The sequence below is a fragment of the Somniosus microcephalus genome, chromosome 22 (genome assembly GCF_052327205.1).
Source record: "Somniosus microcephalus isolate GS21.2 chromosome 22, FLI_Smic_1.0, whole genome shotgun sequence".
Classification (NCBI taxonomy): domain Eukaryota; kingdom Metazoa; phylum Chordata; class Chondrichthyes; order Squaliformes; family Somniosidae; genus Somniosus; species Somniosus microcephalus.
This window is the reverse complement of record NC_141008.1, coordinates 17453827-17475813: the sequence shown is the minus strand read 5'-3', so window position 1 is coordinate 17475813 and position 21987 is coordinate 17453827. Positions and strand designations below refer to the sequence as shown.

Genomic DNA, 21987 nt, shown 5'->3' with positions numbered 1-21987 from the left:
ACATGCACTTTAAGAAAGTCAGTCTATTCTGCCTAGGTTCCATGCAATAAGTCAGGTTGAATGATGCACATTAATTTCTACAGAGAAATAATGATGGTCTCCTCACAGTTTCTGTTTCTTTGTAAACGCACTAGTACCTAACGACTGGTTGTATAGGGTTTGGTTTTGGATGAATAATATTGTGCTAAATAGCGACTGGGTAAAAGAAACTAAAACCGTACTGACCCCACAGTAATCCATGCAAGTCTTGTACCATGCAGGGTGAAGGACTGGGCTGTGTTCAGCTTGCCACATGAAGGAACTGACTCGACGTAATGGACAAATAGGAAAAGCTATTTTCAATTTCACGTTCACCAATGGTGTTTTAAACATCTCAGTTAGGTATGTTAAGAGGAAGACATATCTTAATATTGTCACATGTCCTAATTTTTCAGAGGGACGGTCAATATTGCACAGAAAACTCCACCAACAGGATTGTATTAAAGATTTGTGTTGCTTTGTGGCACACTAGTGCCACATGGGGACACTTGCTGCAAGTACCACGGTGATATGAGATGCAGGCTGTCCCTGGTGGTCACAGCATCAACAACGAATGCTTTGCAAAATCTACAAAACGTTTAACACCCAGTGAATGTTTTCGCTGTACCACCCAGATTAAAGCCGGAGACTGCAGCGTATCAGCGAAGGGCATCAGTCCTTAATGGGCTGAGCCACATAGATTCAAAGCACATCACTCACAACAATCAATAACTAATGCCTTACCTGTGATGCGTAAGGGAATAAAATGGGCAGATAGGTTTCAGATAACACTTTATTTGATGGAACAGGAAAGGCACTGAACCTTTTTTGGGGTTCAATTTAATCCCATGCTGATTCCCAAACTTATCCTTTGCCTTTTGTAACATTTTCCCTCCAACTACTCTCATTGGCTGGGACAGGTAGAGTGGATTTGCCTCCATGGCTTCAGCCCCCTCATTTATGATCGGTTTGGCACCAGTCTGCTTTTGAACCAGGCAGTTTTTGAGTGGGATGTCTGAAAGATTCCAGGAGGAGAACCAGGCGACAAAAGTCTGATTTTTGGAACCGAACTTGGATTTTCGACTCAGGATGCGGAGATGTTGGTTATTAAGTTTTTCGGGAAACTTTAATAATCAGCAGAGCAAAGATCAGACTCGAGTCCTAAGCGTACAGCCTGTCCGGGTGCTGCACCTGGCAGAAAGTGGCAAACCTAGATGATGAGTTCCATGCAGGGTTTAACATGCCCCTACGTAACAACAGCTGGAATTAACTTCTGACAATTCTCCAACTGAAGCAGCAGTCGGATTTCTTACATCCGTGTAAATATTGTTCTGTTTCTCTTTTGTAAGAGTCAGCATCACACTGCTTTATTACTGGTTATCAGAGTGCAGTATTTTGCCATTGTGTTCTCACATGACCATCTTCAGCTGTGTGGAATGACACTGAGCTCATTCTGGAATGGCTACTGGTGCACAGATAGATGGGGGGGGGTTAAGTATTGGCCATGAGTAGAAGGGACAGGGTGACCCAAACGCTGGTAAGAAAACCTTTCAATCATTTTGGTGTTTAGCAACTCCCACACCCTAAATCTGTAAGGTCCTGGATTTACAAAGTGGGCCTTTAATCAGACAACAGCCAGTTATACGATAGCAAAATACTGCGGATGCTGTAAATCCGAAATAACAACAGAAAATGCTGGAAAAACTCAGCAGGCCAGGCAACATCCGTGGAGAGAAAAATAGAGTCAATGTGTCAGGTCGAAGCCCTTCGTCAGGACTGAGAGAATACACAGGAAATGAAACAGATTAAAGGGCCAGTTTGGGGGCTGGGAAATGGGGATGAAAGAACAAAAGAGAAGTGAAGAGACATTAAGAGGTATTCAAAACCAGACGAGATGGTGATAGGACTAGTGGAGACAAAAGACGGCTCTAGATTAGGTGTGAAATGCGCTGGCAGAATGAGAGACAGCTGCCATGTGGGAGAGAAAAAAAGGGGGAAAGGCACAAAACAAAGGTGTGGATAAAAAATATATAAAAATGTAATAGGGGCCGAGGTTATGACCTGAAATTGTTGAACTCGATATTGAGTCCGGAAGGCTGTAAAGTGCCTAATCGGAAGATGAGGTGCTGTTCCTCGAGCTTACACTGAGCTTCATTGGAACAATGCAAGAGCCCGAGTACAGTGAGGTCTGAGTGGGAATGGAGCGGTGAATTAAAATGACAGGCGACCGGAAGCTCAGGGTCACCCTTACGGACTGAACGCAGGTGTTCCGCAAAGCGGTCACCCAATCTGCGTTTGGTCTCCCCAATGTAGAGGAGACCACATCGTGAGCAGCGAATACAGTATACTAGATTGCAAGAAGTACAAGTAAATCGCTGTTTCACCTGGAAGGGGTGTTTGGGGCCCTGGACAGTGGGAAGTATAAGGGCAGGTGTTGCATCTCCTGCGCTTGCACGGGAAGGTGCTGGGCGAAGGGGAAGGGGTGCTGGGGGTGATAGAGGAGTGGACTTGGGTGTCTTGGAGTGAGTGGTCCCTACGGAATGCTGAAAGGGGAGGGGAGGAGAAGATGGGTTTGGTGGTGGGATCACGTTGGAGGTGGCGGAAATGGCGGAGGATGATCCGTTGAATGTGGAGGCTGGTGGGGTGAAAGGTGAGGACAAGGGGAACCCTATCATGGTTCCGGGAGGGAGGGGCAGGGGTGAGGGCAGAAGTGTGGGAGATAGAACGGACATGGTCAAGGGCCGTGTCAACCACGGTAGAGGGGAATCCTCGGTTGAGGAAAAAGGAAGACATGTCGGAAGCATTGGTGTGGAAGGTGGCATCGTCGGAGCAGATGCGGCGGAGATGGAGAAACTGGGAGAATGGAATAGAGTCCTTACAGGAGGCGGGGTGGGAGGAAGTGTAGTCCAGGTAGCTGTGGGAGTCAGTGGGCTTGTAGTGAATGTTGGTCAATAACATATCCCCAGAGATGGAGACGGAGAAGTTGAGGAAGGGATGGGAGGAGTCGGAGATGGACCATGTGAAGGTGAGGGAAGGGTGGAAATTGGAGGCAAAGTGAATGAAATTGTCTAGTTCAGGGTGAGAGCAGGAAACGGCACCGATAGTCATCAATGTACCGAAAAAAGAGGTGAGGGAGGGGACCCGAGTAGGACTGGAATAAAGAGTGTTCCACATATCCCACGAAAAGGCAGGCATAGCTAGGACCCATGCGGGTATCCATAGCAACACCTTTAATTTGGAGGAAATGAGTGGAGTCAAAGGAGAAGTTGTTCAATGTGAGAACAAGTTCAGCCAGGCGGAGGAGGGTGGTGGTGGATGGGGACTGGTCGGGCCTCTGTTCAAGGAAGAAGCGGAGTGCCCTCGGTCCATCCTGGTGGGGGATGGAGGTGTAGAGGGATTGTACGTCCATGGTGAAAAGGAGGCGGTTGGGGCCAGGAAACGGGAAACTGTTAAAGTGGCGGAGGGCGTCAGAAGAGTCGCGGATGTAGGTGGGAAGAGACTGGACAAGGGGAGAAAAGATAGAGTCGAGATAGGAAGAGGTAAGTTCAGTGGTGCAAGAACAGGCTGAAATGATAGGTCTACCAGGGCAATCCTGTTTGTGGATCTTGGGAAGGAGGTAGAAGCGGGCTGTGCGGGGTTGGGGAACTATGAGGTTGGTGGCCGCAAGGGGAAGATCTCCAGAGGAGATGAAGTCAGTGACAGTCTTGGAAATGGTGGTTTGATGGTCATGGTCCAGGTGGAGGTAGGAGGAGGTGTCGGAGAGTTGGCGTTCAGCTTCTGCTAGGTAGATGTTGGTTCGCCAAACAACAACAGCACCACCCTTGTCAGCAGGTTTAATGACAATGTCGGGGTTGGATCTGAGAGAATAAAGTGCTGCAAGTTCAGAGGGAGGTAGGTTGGAGTGAGTGAGGGGAGCAGAGAAATGGAGACGGCCGATGTCACGGCGGCAGTTAGCAATGAAAAGATCTAGAGAGGGTAAGAGGCCAAGGGGAGGGGTCCAGGTAGAACGAGAATTCTGAAAGTGGGAGAAAGGGTCAGCCGTGTGGGGGGAAGACTCCTGGCCAGAGAAGTGGGCACGGAGACGAAGGCGGCGGAAAAAGAGCTCAACATCGTGCCGAGCTCGAAATTCATTGAGGTGGGGGTGTAAGAGGATGAAGCTCAGGCCTTTGCTGAAGACTGATCATTCGAGGTCAGAGAGGGGAAGGTCAGAGGGGATAGTGAAATCGCGGCAGGGGGTGAGATTGGGGGTCAGAGGAAAGTGAAGGGGAAGAAGGTTCCGGAGGGGCGTTGGTGTTCAAGAGTTGATGAAGCTTGCGATCCTTGACATCGGAAAGGAAGAAAAAAAGTTTTTTGTTGAAGCGTTGGATGAGTCGAAGGATGAAATGGAACTGTGGACCCGGACAGCTCTGAGCATGTGGTGCCGCATGGCGTTGAGCATGGATCTCAAGATGCGGCGAGAGCAGTGGTTCGAGGAACGATGAATATCTTGGAGGTATTTGTAATCCTGGGTGGATCCGAAACACGAAGGGTGGAAATTTAGTTGGTGGCTGTGAAACTGAGTCTTAGCAGATACCTGATAAATGGAACTGTGGACCCGGACAGCCTTGAGCATGTGGCGCCGCATGGCGTTGAGCGTGGATCTCAGCCCGTTATAGTTTTCTGCATCAATGCTTTCGTATTGCATCAATGCGTTGCATCATTTTATGTTGGCAACCTCGATATGAGTGATGTCTGAATCTTGATCGGCAGGGGGAGGGCCTGCACTGTGTGTGGGTTTCACACCTGCTGTGAGAAGTGCATTGACAACTTATTAAATGTTGTTTCCAAAGTCTTAAACATATCCCAGGGCTGTGTCCTGGATCCCCTCAAGTTTCTAGTTCCAATAAAGGGTCAGCAGGACTTCACTAACATCAGAAAGTTCAGCGGCATGTCAGTGCTGGTGAGTAGAGCTCTGCACAAGGGATCAAGGGGTCCCCTTTGTCCAAGTGCAGAGTGGCGTAACATGGGTATCTGTAGTCTAAAGGAACTGTCGTGATATGGAACTAAGGAAAATAAGCTTGATTTAAGGATGGAAGCAATGCACCCAGCAACTCCATCACACGGCCCCGCACATGCTGGGTTATCTCTGCACTGCATCACTGTCATCCTATCCGATTTTAAATATCGTGACTGAAATTCAAAATGCCAATTCTGTCTCCTTTCCAGTTTAGAGCAGTAGCAGTTATTTGGGATTTCTGAATAATAAAATAAACCCATCCCAGATAATACTAGTTTAAAGTCTAATCTAATATCGAACAGGGAGTATTCAAGTATATTTGCACTTCTGGTTCAAAGTGTTTGGGTCCTTTAAGCAGGTGCTTAGGTTAAAACAGTGGTGATTCCTACCCATGTCTGTTAGTAGAGGTGAAGTTGCTCTATTAACCTTGAGTGATAACTCCTACATAAGCAGCATGAGTAAATACCACTGCTCTTTGGACCTGTGCATTGTGTGCTCCTCAATATAACCTCTACTGAGGGGGCGGGTAGGATTGTCTGGATGTATCACTATTATTAAGACCATCTGTGGCCTTCTCCACCAGTGTATTGGGGATTGGCTGGATGCATCAACCAATGGGTACCGGCTAGCACAAATAATAGAATTTAAACAAAAATTGAACAAAAAGTGGAATTGAGGTTTATTTTCCACCAATGCCTCTCGGACTTGCTAACTCACCAGCAGACCAACCATTACACTATTTGTTGTTTTTAACTTTACCTTTAGCACTGTGGCTCCTGGCGCACAGGCTACTTTGCTGCCACCCACCATGACGGTGGGGAATGTGGAGGTGGAAAAGAAACAAACCAATCTGAATCTCAAGAGCTCCAATTAGACTGAACTCAACTATGCAGGGGTAAATCAGGCAAGCTGAGTAAAAAGGGAGCTGAAATACAAGAGCAAATTGGCATTCATTGGCCTAGCACCTCCCAGGGAGACAGCAGCTGTATAAAAGTCATCATCTCCCAGCCAAGTGGCAAAGGGCTCCAACACAAACGCTGTATAGCTGATGTACAGCGCATCCTCTTTCACACGGAGTGTATTGAATGTTTGGAATGGACTGTCCAAGGAGGTGCTTCCAGCTGGTTACATTAGTAATTTTAAGAGGGATTGAGACATTTGGTAAGAAAATAAATTGAGGGATAAAGATAGTGAATGGTGTGTTTTGCTTTTGGATACAGCGACTGAGATGGACTGAGGTTTCTATGTTACTATCCATCAATGTTAGCTGTTATATGTGTGTGTGTAGCAGTAGTTTCTATCTACAACATATTTGCACAGGTGGTTTATTGGTACTGGTGAAAAAATGTAAAGGGGCTGATACACCTATAAATTGGAATCCTGCAGGCAGAAAGAAATTGTTCACTGGCCTTGTTCCCAGACCTATGCCAATGCCACCTTTAAGGGCATGACTTGCTTGATTCTCTTGCCGTGGCTGTGAAGAAATGCTTAGCCTGTGATTGGTACTTTCCACTACAATGGCACGGGCGAGACTGCAAACTGAAGAATCCAATACTATGTGGCACAGCACGTTGGAATAGCGGCGTGTTGGGATACCATTGCATCTTCATCACATTTAATAATAAAATTACTGGGCTGCAGAATTATCACCCGCACCCAGAGATTAAATATAGGAAGGCAATTGTGCTAGAAAAAGAAAATGGATAGAGCTTCTTGGTAAAGAGTGCTGGTGATGGTGCCTGTACAAGTCTCAAACACATCCTTACCAGGAGGTTGACCTATGTCTTATGCCATGAACACAGTAAATACCATCTCATGTTCCATCAAATAAAGTATTATCTGTCGTGTACCCAGTAAGGAAATACATCTGCCTGCAATCGCAGATGTTGCAATACATTTGGTGCAGAATGCCACTTCACAATTTGTTTCTGCCGCATGTATCAATACATTCAAAATGGTGGCAGTGATGAGGAAAAACCAATAAAAGTAGTGCTGTCTACCCTACTCGTTGTAGCCCCAGGAGACTCCCTTTATTCACTATCATGTGCCTTCAGATGGTTTCTCTTGTATTTTGTTTCACAGTACGTGAATAATGGAATACATCAAGCACTAGTCTGCGTAACCCCTGCCTCCCTTGCACTGAGATGAGGCAGATATCTTTTCACACAACGCAAAGCGGTAGAGATGGTGTCCTGGGGTAAGCTCGCCTCTCCAGACTTCTGCACTTCTCCCACGGAGAACTTGAACCCATGGCCAAGGGAGGTGTGAGGAGCGTGTCACCTCTTCACCGCTGAGCTGCTGTTGCAAAAACCAATTAGCAGCTCATGAAAAAGTTGACTGTTTCATAGAATCTTACAGCACAGAAGGGGGCCATTCGGCCTATTGCGCCTGTGCCGGCTCTTTGAAAGAGCTCTCCAATTCGTCCTACTACCCTGCACTTTCCACATAGCCCTGCAAAGTTTTCCTCTTCAAGTATTTATCCAATTCCCTTTTGAAAGTTACTTTTGGATCTGCTGCCGCTGCCCTTTCAGGCAGCACATTCCATATCGCAACAACTCACTGGGTAATTTTTTTTATCCTCATCTCCCCCCTGGCATTTTTGCCCATTATCTTAAACTTGTGTCCTCTGGTTACCAACCCTCCTGCCAGTAGAAACAGTTTCTCTTTATTTACTCTATCAAAACCCTTTATCATTTTGAACACCTCTATTAAATCTCCCCTTAACATTCTCTGCTCTAAGGAAAATAATCCCAGCTTCTCTAGTCTCTCCACACAACTGAAGTCCCTCATCCCTGTTCTCTTGGAAATACTAATATTGACATAAATCAGTCATTCATGAAAGAAAGACTTATGAAATAATACTGAGCGGCCTACGGGTGGCGTTGTCCAGGGAGAGTATAAATACTCGGGCACAGGCCCAGCTTGCGCAGGACATTCTTAACAGGAACTAGTGAAGGACACAACTAGACCTCCATGTTGTAAAACAGTTGATTAAAGCTTTGTTTAACGCTTAGACCAAGTGCCTAGTAGTTTTCTTATGTCAAATATCATAACCGCAATCTCTCCTCACATTTTAGAGAAGGGCCAGTTTGCTTTGACTAGGACTACTTCGGAATTCCTAATCTCTGATCTCTCTTCAATTCTACATCAATTGAATTAATTGCGTTGAAGGGTTTAATGAAATGATCTCCAGTTCAACCTACATTTTTCCAGAACAGTGGGGTGCAATTTGGGGGGGGGGGGGTGTTCGACTGAAAACGTGGCACTCTCTGCTAAATTGCAATTTGTAGGAATTTGGGGGTTCCAACAGTCTAGCGCTTTACTACTACAAATGATTCTCACTGTTTAATGAACTGCACATGCTGTTCAGATGGAAATGAGAAATAGAAAACAATGGTGGAGAATGGAGAGCACACGCAAGATTCTGATCGAAAACTGGCTTCAGAACTCCCAGAACAGAGAGAGAGAGAGCAAGAGAGAGAGGGAGAGAGAAAGGAAAACCAAAGAGAAGGAAAAGACTACATACATCCTGTGATCTATCTGGAGGATGCCTATGTCTTGAACTGTGTCTGCCGTTCCACGAAGCTCCCTTGTGTCCATTCTGCCTGGGAGTCACTGATCTGCTGTGCCGAGCTCGCAGAGGGGATTGATTGGGGCTGGATCGAGTGCAACATGGCTTCCGCCCATTTGTGTCGTTCTTGGGGCTTTGCCTGGGCATAGCACTGCGCTTGTTCTTGGCATGTGATGTTCTGGGCTCTGACGACGGGCTGTGGCAGCTGGAAAACAAGGAAAACCAAGTGGCTGATTACTTGGGAGCTGCAGGTCCATTACTGAGTCCCAACAGTTGGCCAATAGGTCAACCTTGATCAGTTTTCAGTCAATAAAGAATCCAAACATAAACATCCAGCCTATTCAGGATTCTGAAGAGAGCTCACAGTAAGTTCATGAATACAATTCAAGCACACATTTGATTTTCAGTCGTATATTTTGTCGTGTCTCAACACTGGGCTGTTCAAACTGTCCTACTGGCTGCAGTTGAGCGCAGCATGAGTCACATGGCTTTTATGAGACCATTTGAGGTATTTCCAGCTCAACTGAAGCACCCATGATTGATGTTACCTTTCAATCAATTAGTTTACCATGGGGGTAATTTGAAACTAAGCCTCCTGGTGTGAACGGGGTGGGTTCGGGTCAAATGGCCATTTTATACCCCGCCCGATTTTAAGCTCCACTAAAATGGGTGTCTGACACAAACCCGTCCTATTCCTGCCGGGGTGGGGGGGGGGGGGGGCGGGGCGCGGGGGTTAGGTTAAAAATTCAGCCTCCACCACCCATACAGGGTGCAATTGACTACTTTTCCCAGCTGCTCACTTTCCCCTGATCAATACCACTTTCATTCTCGACTGGCGCACTCGCTGCTTGAGTGCAATGTTCTGCTATTAAGATATTTCTTGCTTGAGAGCCAAGCACAGGACCGACAAGACTGCAACAAGTGTGACTGCCAATCCCAAATCTCGGCCACTTCCGAGACTTAAAACTTTGACTCCAGGCTTGTTAAGTGAGCATTTAGCTAAGCTGAATTTTCTAAAGACCCAATGTAATTTGAATACATGCTTTCTGTCTCCATGTATTGTCTTGCTATTGTTTTAAGCCTTTCCCCAGCCTTTCCCTCCATTCACTGCGATTGTGTGGGTGGGGGAAAGAACGATTTAGTGTACAGAGCTTGATACATAGAAGATGCAGTCTGACCGGAAGACTATAGAGCTTCAGCCTCAGACTCCTACTCCGCTTACTCCTAATTTAAGAATGTCTAACTTGTGTACCCTGGTACTTGCACCCTTTCATTATTCTTTGATAGTTTATTTTTTCCTTTGCTCAACGAAGCTGAGCTCACCTTATGTTGCCCCAACACTGCAGCGGAAACCTTTTTGTTAATTAAAAACAATCAGATCTCCCGTGGCATTGCTCACGGTGCGAGGGCAGATATCCTCTTTGATAACCACAACTGCATTATCAAAAAAACGTGACGGGGAAAGTTTTACAGGAAGAAAGCATGACACTTACAGGAAGTGAACATAAGTAAGACACTTTAATATATTACTAGCTGATCACCTGTGGTGTTACGCACAGGGATGAAGACCAAGTATAGTCTTCAGATGAAGCAAGGTTAGAGAGTGGGTAATAATTGGACCAGGATGCACAGATGTAATGTAGTCTCATTTAAAAGTCATACCTTGTATCGTTACTTTTATATAATACTTCAATTTTACATTATTACTAGTCAATCGCCCTTGGTGTTGCACATGGGTAGTAGTCAAGATCAAGTGTAAGAAAGAAAGAAAGACTTGCATTTCTACAGCGCCTTTCACGACCACTGGATGTCTCAAAGCGCTTTACAGCCAATGAAGTACTTTTGAAGTGTAGTCAGTGATGTAAATTGGGTAACGTGGCAGCCAATTTGCGCACAGCAAGCTCCCATAAACAGCAATGTGACAGTGACCAGATAATCTATTTTTGTTATGTTGGCTGAGGGATAAATATTGGCTGGGACACCGGGGATAACTCCCCTACTCATCTTCGAAAATAGTGCCATGGGATCTTTTGCGTCCACCTGAGTGAGCAGACGGGGCCTCGGTTTAACGTTTCATCTGAAAGACGGCACCTCTGACAGTGCAGCACTCCATCAGCACTGTACTGGAGTGTCAAACTAGCTTCATGTGCTCAAGTCCTTGGAGTGGGACTTGAACCCACAACCTTCTGACTTAGAGACCCACTGAGCCACAGCTGACACTACGAAGTCTTCAGGTGAAGTGGGGTCAGAGGGCAGGGAAAATTGGGCCAGGGCATGCCGACGTAATCTAATCCCTGTTTTAAAGTCATACATTCTGCCCTTATTGTTTAATATAATACTCTGATATTATATTATTAAATAGAAAAAGTTCCAGCAATTTGGGAAGCAGAGTTGGGCGAGCAAGGGAGTTACCCTGCAATAAAGGCTTAGGAGACGAGAGATTCAAATTGGAGATGCTACAGCTGGCAATAGGGTGTAAATTCCACATATGAGAAGTTTACATTGGCAGTTTTCTTTCTAAATGTGGACATAGGAATTTATAATGGAAACATTGCCAACAGGAGGCTAGGTTTTCTGGACAGGAAGTGGCCACAATCAGATTTGTTTTTAATACATTATAGATAAATTATTGGTTTTAAGGATTTGTTTACAATGGCCTATAATATCCACACTCAAATGAAAAATGGGTATTATGTAAAAATGAGGAAACAGACCACATGTGAAAAATGTAGTATTGCAGCAGTATCTTTGGTATGTAACACACTGACCTGCTCAGAGATTTGGAGGAACTGCGTGCGGAAGATGCAGAGACACTGCGGGAACTGCAACAGCTCCGTCCTTTGTGTGGCTTCCGTGGTGGCGACTCGCTGGGTGACCTATTGAGGAAAGGAGCCACGTATGAGATATGGACCATTACTAAGCAATATCCTTCCATGAAGATGCAGCCAACAGTGGGTGTTTCAGGATAATAGAAGATTATTAGGAATATAGGAACATAGGAGGAGGCCATTCAGCCCCTCGAGCCTGTTCCGCCAATCAATTAGATCACGGTTCATTATTTAAAATTGTGGCACACTGCTTTTATCTTTATTCATAATGTCAACATTTGATTCTCCATCAACCAATATCACCAAAAACACCAAACATTAATCACACGGTTGCTGTGAAATAGCTGCCACGTTTTCCTGCACATGGATCGGGGCTAAATGGGTTAAATTATGAGGACAGATTGCATAGACTGGGCTTGTATTTCCTTGAATATAGAAGATTAAGGGGTGATCTAATTGAGGTGTTTAAGATGATTAAAGGGTTTAATAGGGTAGATAGAGAGAAACTATTTCCTCTGGTGGGAAGTCCAGACAAGGGGGCATAATCTTAAAATTAGAGCCAGGCCGTTCAGGGGTGATGTCAGGAAGCACTTCTTCACACAAAGGGTGGTGGAAATCTGGAACTCCTCAAAAAGCTGTGGAGACTGGGGGTTAATTGAAAATTTCAAAACAGAGATTGATCGATTTTTGTTAGGCAAGGCTATTAAGGGTTACTGAGCCATGGTAGGTAAATAGAGTTAAGATACAGGTCAACCATGATCTTACTGAATAGCGGAAAAGGCTCTAGAAGCTGAATGGCCCACTCCTGTTCCTATGTACACAACAACTGCTACTGAATTGTTTGTGAAATGCTTTGAGATGTTCTAATATAAGGGCTATATAAATGCAAGTTATTATTTATATATTAATATAAAATATGCAACATTTTTCAATCTGCATTTTGAGCCTTTCTTCAGTCACCCACATACAATGCCATTTCTATTGCACATTATTTGGATGCACATAGAATAAGAATAGACTACTCTATCCATCAAGCTCTTCCAGACCATGTAAAATCTATCCTTTCATGGATTCTAACCCACTCATTTAATCAGTGAGATAAAAACCCATGCTCCTCAATGGTAATTCAGCCTGCATTTTCAAACCTCTAAACTGGTTCTCTACTATAATGCTAGTATTAATAGTATTTAATCTTATTCCTAAATAGAAATTAATCCAGTCTTTTTTTTCCTTTCAAATCTGTTCCATCAGCCCGGCTGGTAATCTAGTCCCCATTTCTATCACCCTACTACTGAAAAACTTGTCTAAATTCCATATCTTCATTTGACATCCTTAATTTTAAATGGTGTCCCCAATTCCTCCAAACCTGCACATAACAGGATTTTGCTGAGTCTCCATACTCCTGAAAATGTTAATAAGACCTTTATCATATCCCCTCTGCCTCTTCTTAAGAAAGTAGTCCCAAGGTAAGACAATCTTTCAGCATAACCCGGCAATCCTATATCCAGGAATCAGCCTCATAGCCTTCCTCTGGACTCCTTCCAAAAATTATATCTTTTCTGCAATACGGAAACCAAAATTGAATATAGTACTCCGGAAGCGTTCTCAAGGCTTTCATTTGACCTATTTTATTTGCTTTTTTGACCTGCTGTGAGCACTGAACCAACAGTGTTGATGACCTATTCACCAGATCTCTTTCCTGCTCTCTTATCTCAGGTACATTTAAAATGTACTCTACGTTCTTGTTTACTCTGTCTATCTCTCCTTATCTCTGTAACCTCCTCCAGCCTTACAACCCTCCAAGATCTGCACTCCTCCAATTCTGGCCTCTTGCACATCCCTGATTTCTATCGCTCCATCATTGGCGGCCGTGCCTTCAGCTGCCTAGCCCCTATGCTCTGGAATTCCCTCCCTAAATCTCTCCGCCTCACTCCCCTCCATTAAGATGCCCCTTAAAACCTACCTCTTTGACAAGCTTTTGGTCACCTGCCCTAATATCTCTTTTGTGGCTCGGTTTCAAATGTTGTTTGATAATCGCTCCTGTGAAGCACCTCGGGACGTTTTACTACATTAAAGGCACCATATAAAAGCAAGTTGTAGTTGTTGTCTAATCTCATGACTTTACACTTATCAGCATTGAACTCTATCTGCCATTTCTCTTCCCATTGACCAAGGTCATCCAGAATCCTTTGGAGTATCGCACATTGACCAACATCATTGGTCACTGCACCTAATTTGGTATCATCCGCAAACTTGGATACTTTGGAGAACATACCATCCTTCTCCTTTATAAAAATTACTAAAAAACAGCTGCCCAACCCCTGTGGAACTGCACCGGCTACCAGTCTCGACGCTGATAGCTCTGCATGAGCTACCTCCCACCCACACATCTTCTGAATCAGTCTTTCATGTGGGACAGTGTCAAATGCCTTTCTGAAATCCAGGTGAATAACATCCACTGCCTCACTCCCATCCACCAGATCTATAACCTCCTCTAGATAAAAACCCAGTCAATTGATCAGACATGACCTGCCCTTTCTGAACTTATGCTGGCTCTCTCTAATCAGACTCCGTCCTTTCAGATGATCCTACGCGATCCCTTACGCTATACCTCACAAAAGTTGCAAACACATTTACCACAATTAAGGTAAGGCTGTAACTTGAGGGTCTATTCCTTGCCCCATTTTTAAAAATGGAGTCACAGCTGCTATTTTCATGAGTGCCCTTAGATGGAAACGTTCAGAGTTCAGAGCCTTATTACCTTAACCTACTTAATATGCCTTCCCTTGTGAAGTTAAGGGTTTCCTATCTGCTCTCTCTCCCTTACACTGCTGCCTTCTCCCCCTTTTCGTGTGGTATAAATGGTCACAAAATAATAATTTAGCTATTTTTCCACTTCCTCATCCTCAGGCACCACTTCCTCCCACCTTGGTAAACAGTCCAAGATCCCTCTGCATCCATCTCTTGCTCCCGATATAATTAAAGACTTTACTATTGTCCGTTATGTATTTTGCTCCTTTCTGCTCATGCTTCCTTTTCATGTCTTTTACCAGTTTCTTGACATTCTTCTGTTTGATTCTGTAACTCTTCCTAGCCTGTTCCTTCCCATTACGTTTCAGAATTTTACATGCCCCTCCTGTGGCCCCAGTATCTTGCATGATTTCCTTTGTCATCTGCATTGGTTTTACTCTCTGGTTTTGTCCTCAATTTGTTTCTGGGATAAACTGTCTCTGCAATGTAACGACGTCTCCTTAAAGCTTTTCCTCTTCTCTCCACATCCTTCAACTGCTACTTCGCATTTTATTTCCTGCATAAATCATTTCATCCACTCAAGCCTTGAAATCTAGTTTCTTAATAGTGCTTTATTGTTTATTTTGTCTTGATTTTAACCTTAAAAGTAACAACTTTATAATCATTAGATTCCAAATTATTACTCCCTCCTCACCAGTTAGCAATAATCCAACACTGCTTCCCCCCACCATATGGGTTCCCTCACCTGTTTATAAGATTGTAGAAATGTTTTGATAAACCCATGTGCACACAGGTTGTCCCCTCTCTAAGTCCCTGTCTGTCAGGAGGATTACAATCTCCCATGATTCCAATAGCAGCCTTAGTGCTAATCTTTTTTATGGCCTTCCATAACACAGCGTCCACTTCCTTTTTAATTGGCAGTGACCCATAATATTTTCCAACCGTAATCATTTTCCCCTTCTGCCTTCCGGATTAAGTGAAATAGACTCTATGCCAGTCTCTAATTTTGTCTTCTCAGCAATATATAAACCTGATACAAAAGTGAAATACTGTAGATGCTCAAAATCTGAAATAAAAACAGCAACTGCTGGAAATACTCAGCAGGTCAGGCAGCATCTGTGGAGAGGGAAACAGAGTTAACGTTGCAGGTCGATGACTGACCTGAAATGTTAACTCTGTTTCACTCTAAACATATAAACCTTCTCTGACAAACAGTTTTACCCGTTTAATGTCAGGCTTGGCTCAGTGGTAACACACTTGCCTCTATGAGTCAGGAGGTCATAGTTTTACTCCAGAGATTTGAGCACATAATCTAGGCTGACATTCAGTGCAGTACTGAGGGAGTGCTGCACTGTCAGAGGTGCTGTCTTTAAGTTGGCAAACAGAGGTCCTGTCTGTCCTCTCAGGTGAATGCAAAAGATTCGAAGAAGAGAAGGGACGTTCTTCCAATTTCCTGGCCAATATTTATCCCTCACCAACATCACTTGAAACAGATTATCTTGTCATTATCTCATTGCTGTTTGTGGGAATTGGCACATATTGGCTGCCACATCACAGAAATCACAGAAATCACAGGAACCCCACAGTGCAGATAGAGGCCATTTCGGCCCATCGAGCCTGCACCGACACATATCCCACCCGATCCCCGTAACCCCATGTATTTAATCCCCCTAACACTAAGGGTCAATTTATCATAGCCAATCAACCTAACCCGCACATCTTTGGGCTGTGGGAGGAAACCGGAGCACCCGGAGGAAACCCACGCAAACACGGGGAGAAATGTGCAAACTCCACACAGACAGTCACCCGAGGCCGGATTCGAACTCAGGTCCCTGGCGCTGTGAGGCAACATGTCCTACATTACAACAGTGACTACATTTCAAAAATACTTCATTGGCTGCAAAGCACTTTGGGACATCAAGTTAGTGAAAGGCGATATAGAAATGCAAGATGTTTCTTTATTTCCTTCTCTATCCTTCTTGAAACAGACATAGTCCTGTAGGTCTGTTCTCTGCTAAACTTCCTCCTTTAGCCAGATTTTAGTAACTCTTACAATATCTATTAGCCCCCTATTTATCATCACTTCCAACTCATCCATTTCATTTCTTGTGCTTTTGGCATTCATATACTCCCACAGAATATTTGATCAGTTCAACTAATACTTATTCCTACAAACCCCAACCCCAATCCAAGCTACAACAACTACTTGCATTTATAGAGCGTAGAAAATTGTCCCAAGGTGCTTCCCAGAGGCGGAATCAAAAAATCAACGCTGAGCCAAGGAGGAGGGTCGATCAAGAGCTTAGTCAAAGACACGGCTTTTAATGAGGAAGCGGGGGCTAGTGGCTGAGTAGTTCAGGGAGAGATTCCAGAATCTTCCTAGGCAGCGGAAGGCATGGGCGATGGCAGGGTGAAGGGAGAGGGAAAGGAACACGGCCAGAGTCAGAGGGATAAGGGTTTGTGCGGTGCGGGGGGGGGGGGGGGGCGGCGCGGGGGGTGGTGTTGTGTAGCAACGTAGGGCTAGAGGAGGTTACAAACATAGTGAGGAACAAGGCTATAAAAGAATGTAAATATGAAAATGAGAATGTTCAATTTGAATCACTGGGAGACCAGGAGCCAATATAGATCAATGAGGACAAGGGGGATGGTGAGCAGGAACTGGTGCAGAACAGGTTATGGGCAGTAGAGTTGTGGATGAGCTGTAGTTTAGAAAGTGGAGGATGGGTCGCCGGCCAGGAAAGCATTGGAACAGTCGAGTCTGGAAATGACAGAAACATGGTATTTAGTCAGCTTCTCTGTAAAGGAGATAATGATCTTAGCCACAACTGCCTTTGCTGGTGTGAATTTGGAATTGGAAGCTCCCTTTTTAAATTATCATGGCATTCTTGGCCAATCAGGAACATTATCCGAGCCCACCCTCAATGTGAGAGTTGGTATCTGGATAATAATGTTCTTGCTCAGAATGTGCCCTGTTTTGCTGGTAAGCTGCCCATCCCAACATTCAGTATTCTAACCAAGCGCTCCTAAGTACATAGCTCATTAATTCAACTAGAGGCATAAGGCTAGATTTTGCAATTGGTGTTATTTCAATGGCAGCGATAACCCCTAATGCTGATTGGAAGATATATGTTCTAATCTGTTGCAAATATATTTAATTAATTTATGGGTTTGTAGAAATATTATAATGGCCACGCAGGATTAATATAAAATAGTGTTTGCATTCAACCGGGGGGAGCAGTCAATTGTTTGGCTATGATAACAGTGGCTGACCCATAAAAGGTTGTTCATACTGACACACAGGTCAGGCCCGAGATTCACAGGTTTTAAAACCACACATCAGTGTGTGAATTATTTATTGGATTGTACAGTATTTCTATTTACCAAAATCAATGCACTCACCCTCTACTCCACTGTTAGTGCTGCAATTCATTCAGGTTTACTTCCACCCTTAGTCACATTGTGCAAGCAAACTTCAAGGAGACCTTTGCTATCTTCATGTTACAACACTGGCCTAATATAAAAGAGCACTGCTCTCACAGGAGATGCCAGGTACCACCTGAGGAGCTGATTTCCAAGGATCCTCTAAGGGCAGCAGTGCTGTTGTCAGAATGCCTGCAAGCAGTGGCACCCAGCATGTTGGTGCCTGATGCCACAAGCCAAGGGCATTTTAGTCCAAGTCTGCAATGTGGCTTTCACGTGGTGAGCTGTAGGGGACTTCCCTAGTTATCAGGAAAAGTCTGTGGCAAGAAAATTAAAGTTGTGATTGTGACTTTTGCACAACCATGTCTTGCCCATACACGGTTATTTTGTTATTGCAGCTGTTGTGAAGTCTGCCTCACAACATAAATGAGCTTAGCTTCCACAGCACATCAAATGGGACCATTAAAGTTGCCCCACCTCAGTAACTGTTCCTAGTATACTCTAGAGGGGCGAAATTCCCATCGTTAGCGCCTCCGGTAGGATGTGCTAATGGAGCGCAAACGGCTTTGCGCCCCCCAGACGCTAACCACGCCTCCGGCGAAATTCCGCGGGAGGTTAGTGGCGGCACTACCAGGTATTACCTCGATCTCCTGCGCCCGGAGGTCATGATGGTGCCCCGGTAGCGCCTCGGGAGACAAATTCCCCCTCGTGCCCCGCAGCAGCGCCGGGTGATGTTACCGACTGCTGCAGGAGTCGTGAACAGTGAGGCCGGCCGCTTGTGGGGCGCCATTTAAAGGCACGGTGGCCGGCTGACATGAAAAAAAATCGCCGATTTAAAAAAATATTTCTGCGCACCGGACGCGGGCCTCTTGTACTCAAGTAGCCTGGTGCTAACTTTTCAAACATTTTTGACTTAGCGCCCCAAATGGCCCTCATGGGGAATTTCTCCCCCCAGGTGTATTTACAGACTTAAAAGCTTTCAAACTAAACTATTGTGTTCTAATAAGTGGAAAGCTTTTCACATAGGAACAGCAGTGGGCCATTCAGCCCCTCGAGCCTGTTCCGCCATTCAGTTAGATCATGGATGATCTATATCTTAACTCCATTTACCCGTCTTTGACCCATATCCCTTGATACTCTTGGTTTAATAAACATTTATTAATCTTAGTTATGAAATTATCAATTGACCCCCAACCTCAACAGCTTTTTGGGGGAAGAGAGTTCCAGATTTCCACCACCCTTTGTGTGAAGAAGTGCTTCCTGACATCACCCCTGAATGGCCCAGCTCTAATTTTAAGGTTATGTTCCCTTGTTCTGGACTCCCCACCAGAGGAAATAGTTTCTTTCTCTCTACCCTATCAAATCCTTCAATCATCTTAAACACCTCAATTAGATCACCCTTTAATCATCTATACTCGAGGGAATACAAGCCTAGTCTATAAAACCTGTCCTTATAATTTAACCCTTTTAGTCCCGGTATTGTTCTGGTGAATTAAAGCCGCATGTCCTCCAAGGCCAATATACCCTTCATGGGGTGCAGTGCCCAGAACTGAATGAAGTACTCCAGATGTGGTTTAACGACAGCTTTATAGAACTGTAGAATAAATTCCACCCCTTTTACAAATTAATACCCAATATTGGTGGGTTGTCTTGATTGTTACTGAATCTAATTCCCGCTTCAGTTTCAAAACACAAGGATCTTGAATTATATTATGATGTCCAGGAAATTGTCCTTTGTACATTTCTGTCCTCCCCCCTCCACTACCCCCACTATGACTGCCAGATTACAGCACCCCATCGATGGATAATGCTGTCTTAATAGTGCACTTAGTGCAGTACAAACAGCAGTTCCGCTTGCAATAAACTGCCAGTGCACTGCCTGTGGAACAGGGGAGGCAGGCATAGGTTCTCACCTGTGTATAAAACACCTGCACTGAGAGAGGTCTGGTATAAAGCTTCTCACCTGTGTATAAAACACCTGCACTGAGAGAGGTCTGGTATAAAGCTTCTCACCTGTGTATCAAACACAGAGCTGGGCCATTCAGTAGTGAATTCGGGAGTGAAATCAGGAAGCCCTTTTTCACACAAAGGGTAGTAGAAATTTGGAAAGCTCTCACCCAAAAGGCTGTGGATGCTAAGATAATTGGAGCTGATAGATATAGTTTTGGTAAGTAAGGGTATCAAGGGGTATATGGAGCAAAGGCGGGAAAATAGAGTGGAGGTGCAGATCAGCCATTTGAATGGTGGAGCAGGCCCGAGGGGCTGAAATGGCCTACTCCTGTTCCTAATGTTATGATGTTACTAAACACCTGCACTGAGTGGAGTTGGGGGTAGAGCTTCTCACCTGTCTATCAAACACATGCACTGTGCTACTTCTCAGTATTTCAGACTGATTCAGGTCAGTTTCTTCCAATAGAGAACAGTGAAAGGTGGACATTTGAAATTAGACAGCAGCTCATACTCTGCCAGCACCTTTCAAAGGGTTAAAAAGTGACTGCATTTGGTCTACATTTATGTACTGCCTCTGTCGTGAAGCAAATTAAGACCATGTTATAGTGATTCTCTCACTTACACAGGCATCTCCACACTGCTTGTTATGTACCAGTGTGCTGAGAATATTGGCCTGACACTGATGCAGGAGTGGAGGCAACATTGCATTGCACCTGCCCAATCTAGTGGGACCTTCTTGTGGAACTGTGCATCCCACTGCTTATCTCACACTACACTCCAGTTGCTAAGTGTAAGAGTCTCACTAGAAAGTTGGGTAATATAAAAGCAGTTATGGATGCAACTTGAACCCAAAATGAAAGGCAAAAAACAGCATATAAGAAAAACAAACAAACTGCTCAAGTAAATGAGGTGGGGGGACCTATTCTAGATTGTGATGGGATCATGATGGTGGGTAGCACGATTCCCAAAAGGCTGAATGCGAATCCAGTCCCTACATGTACTTAGCTCCCATTGCTCAAATTTAAACCTTGTTCATGTGATTGGTTTTCAAGTTGACCAATTTATATTTTTCATCAGATTAGATTCTTGTGTTTGTATTAATTTATTGAACATTTTAAACCAATGTCACCGGAACTGCAGAAACAAAGAATACAACACAGCAAAACTGACAAAATGAAAGAAGACCAACAAAAAGTAAAACATGTGGAGTACTGAGGTCATCTAACTAGGTTATTGGGTATTATTCTTACAGTGCATTCCCAGCACCAAGCACCCACACCATTACAAAAAGTCACAGGAATCACTTTGAAGTCCAACAACCACCTTACAGGGCAGCTCTGTGCTCAGGAGGGCAGCATGAGATGATGGCTTCAGCTTATATTAGAGGGCTGAGTAGTGGGTGTTACTGGGGTAACTATTAACAATTTCAACATACCGCTTTCTTTGTTTGTTCCTGTCTTTGCGTTTGCTTTTAGGGGTTGTAGACCTACAAACAAGACAAATGAATACAAATCAGGAAAAAAAACTGACCCAGCACATAGATTTTCCCAGGAATGCTTTAGACCACAGACCTGCTCATGATTCCAGTCCGCAAGTCACTGTGAAAAATGCTAGTTTTCGGGAATGGAATTTTCACAATTTGCTCTCAACGCCAGCACCAAGTATTTCCAGGTTAGAGGGGAGTCACTCCCATGGGTCAGATGCAGAGTTAATCTCTCTCTACTGTTTCCCAACAATGCAACTTTACAGCATCCATGACCACCCATTACTGTACACGCATGTAATTTCAATTTCCAATTTTATCCAGCCTTGTGAGTGAGACTGTCAATAAAGTAGCTAAGTAGACCGTTTCATGTTTGGTGTCTATAGCAACTAGGAACTAGAGGGCGACTACACAAACTAATTCCTCTTAGGAATTCTGTAGCTATCAGAGAGAGGAGAGACACTGTGGGTGAGAACAGCAGAACAGCCAGGCATCGTAGGAGCAGGAATCGGCCATTCAGCCTCTTGAGCCTGCTCCGCCATTCAATTAGATCATGGTTGATCTGTACCTCAGCTTCATTTACCTGCCTTTGCTTCATATCGCTTGTTATCCTTACCTAACAAAGACCAATTAATCTGAGTCTTGAAAATTTCAATTGTCCCAGAATCCCAGCCTTTCCACTAGTTCCAGATTTCCACTACCTTTTGTGTGAAAAAGTGTTTCTGATTTCACTCCAAAATGGACTAGCTCTAATTTTAAGATTATGCCCCCTTGTTCTGGAATCCCCCACCATAGGAAAGAGCTCTTTCTGTATCTCTTTGTCATTTCAAACACCTTAATTAGGTGGCCCTTCAACTTTCTAAAATCAAGGGAATACAAACCAAGTTTATGTGGCCTGTCCTCATAATTTAACCCTTTATGGTCTTGTGAATCTGCACTGTACTCTCTCCAAGGCAAATATATCCTTCCT

The 21987-nt window shown here is 44.4% G+C and overlaps 1 protein-coding gene across 9 annotated transcripts in view; it reads right to left on the bottom strand.

Moving 5' to 3' along the window:
• Window positions 1-21987, bottom strand: part of srrm3 (serine/arginine repetitive matrix 3) — a 389856-nt gene that overhangs the window by 43519 nt on the left and 324350 nt on the right. For all 9 annotated transcript variants that reach the window (XM_085964221.1, XM_085964222.1, XM_085964226.1 and 6 more), the window contains 3 exons: window positions 20970-21020; window positions 11354-11461; window positions 8541-8790 (listed from right to left, as the gene is read on the bottom strand). In XM_085964221.1, coding sequence (XP_085820347.1) covers window positions 8541-8790; window positions 11354-11461; window positions 20970-21020 — 409 coding nt within the window. The remainder of the gene's footprint in view (window positions 1-8540; window positions 8791-11353; window positions 11462-20969; window positions 21021-21987) is intronic.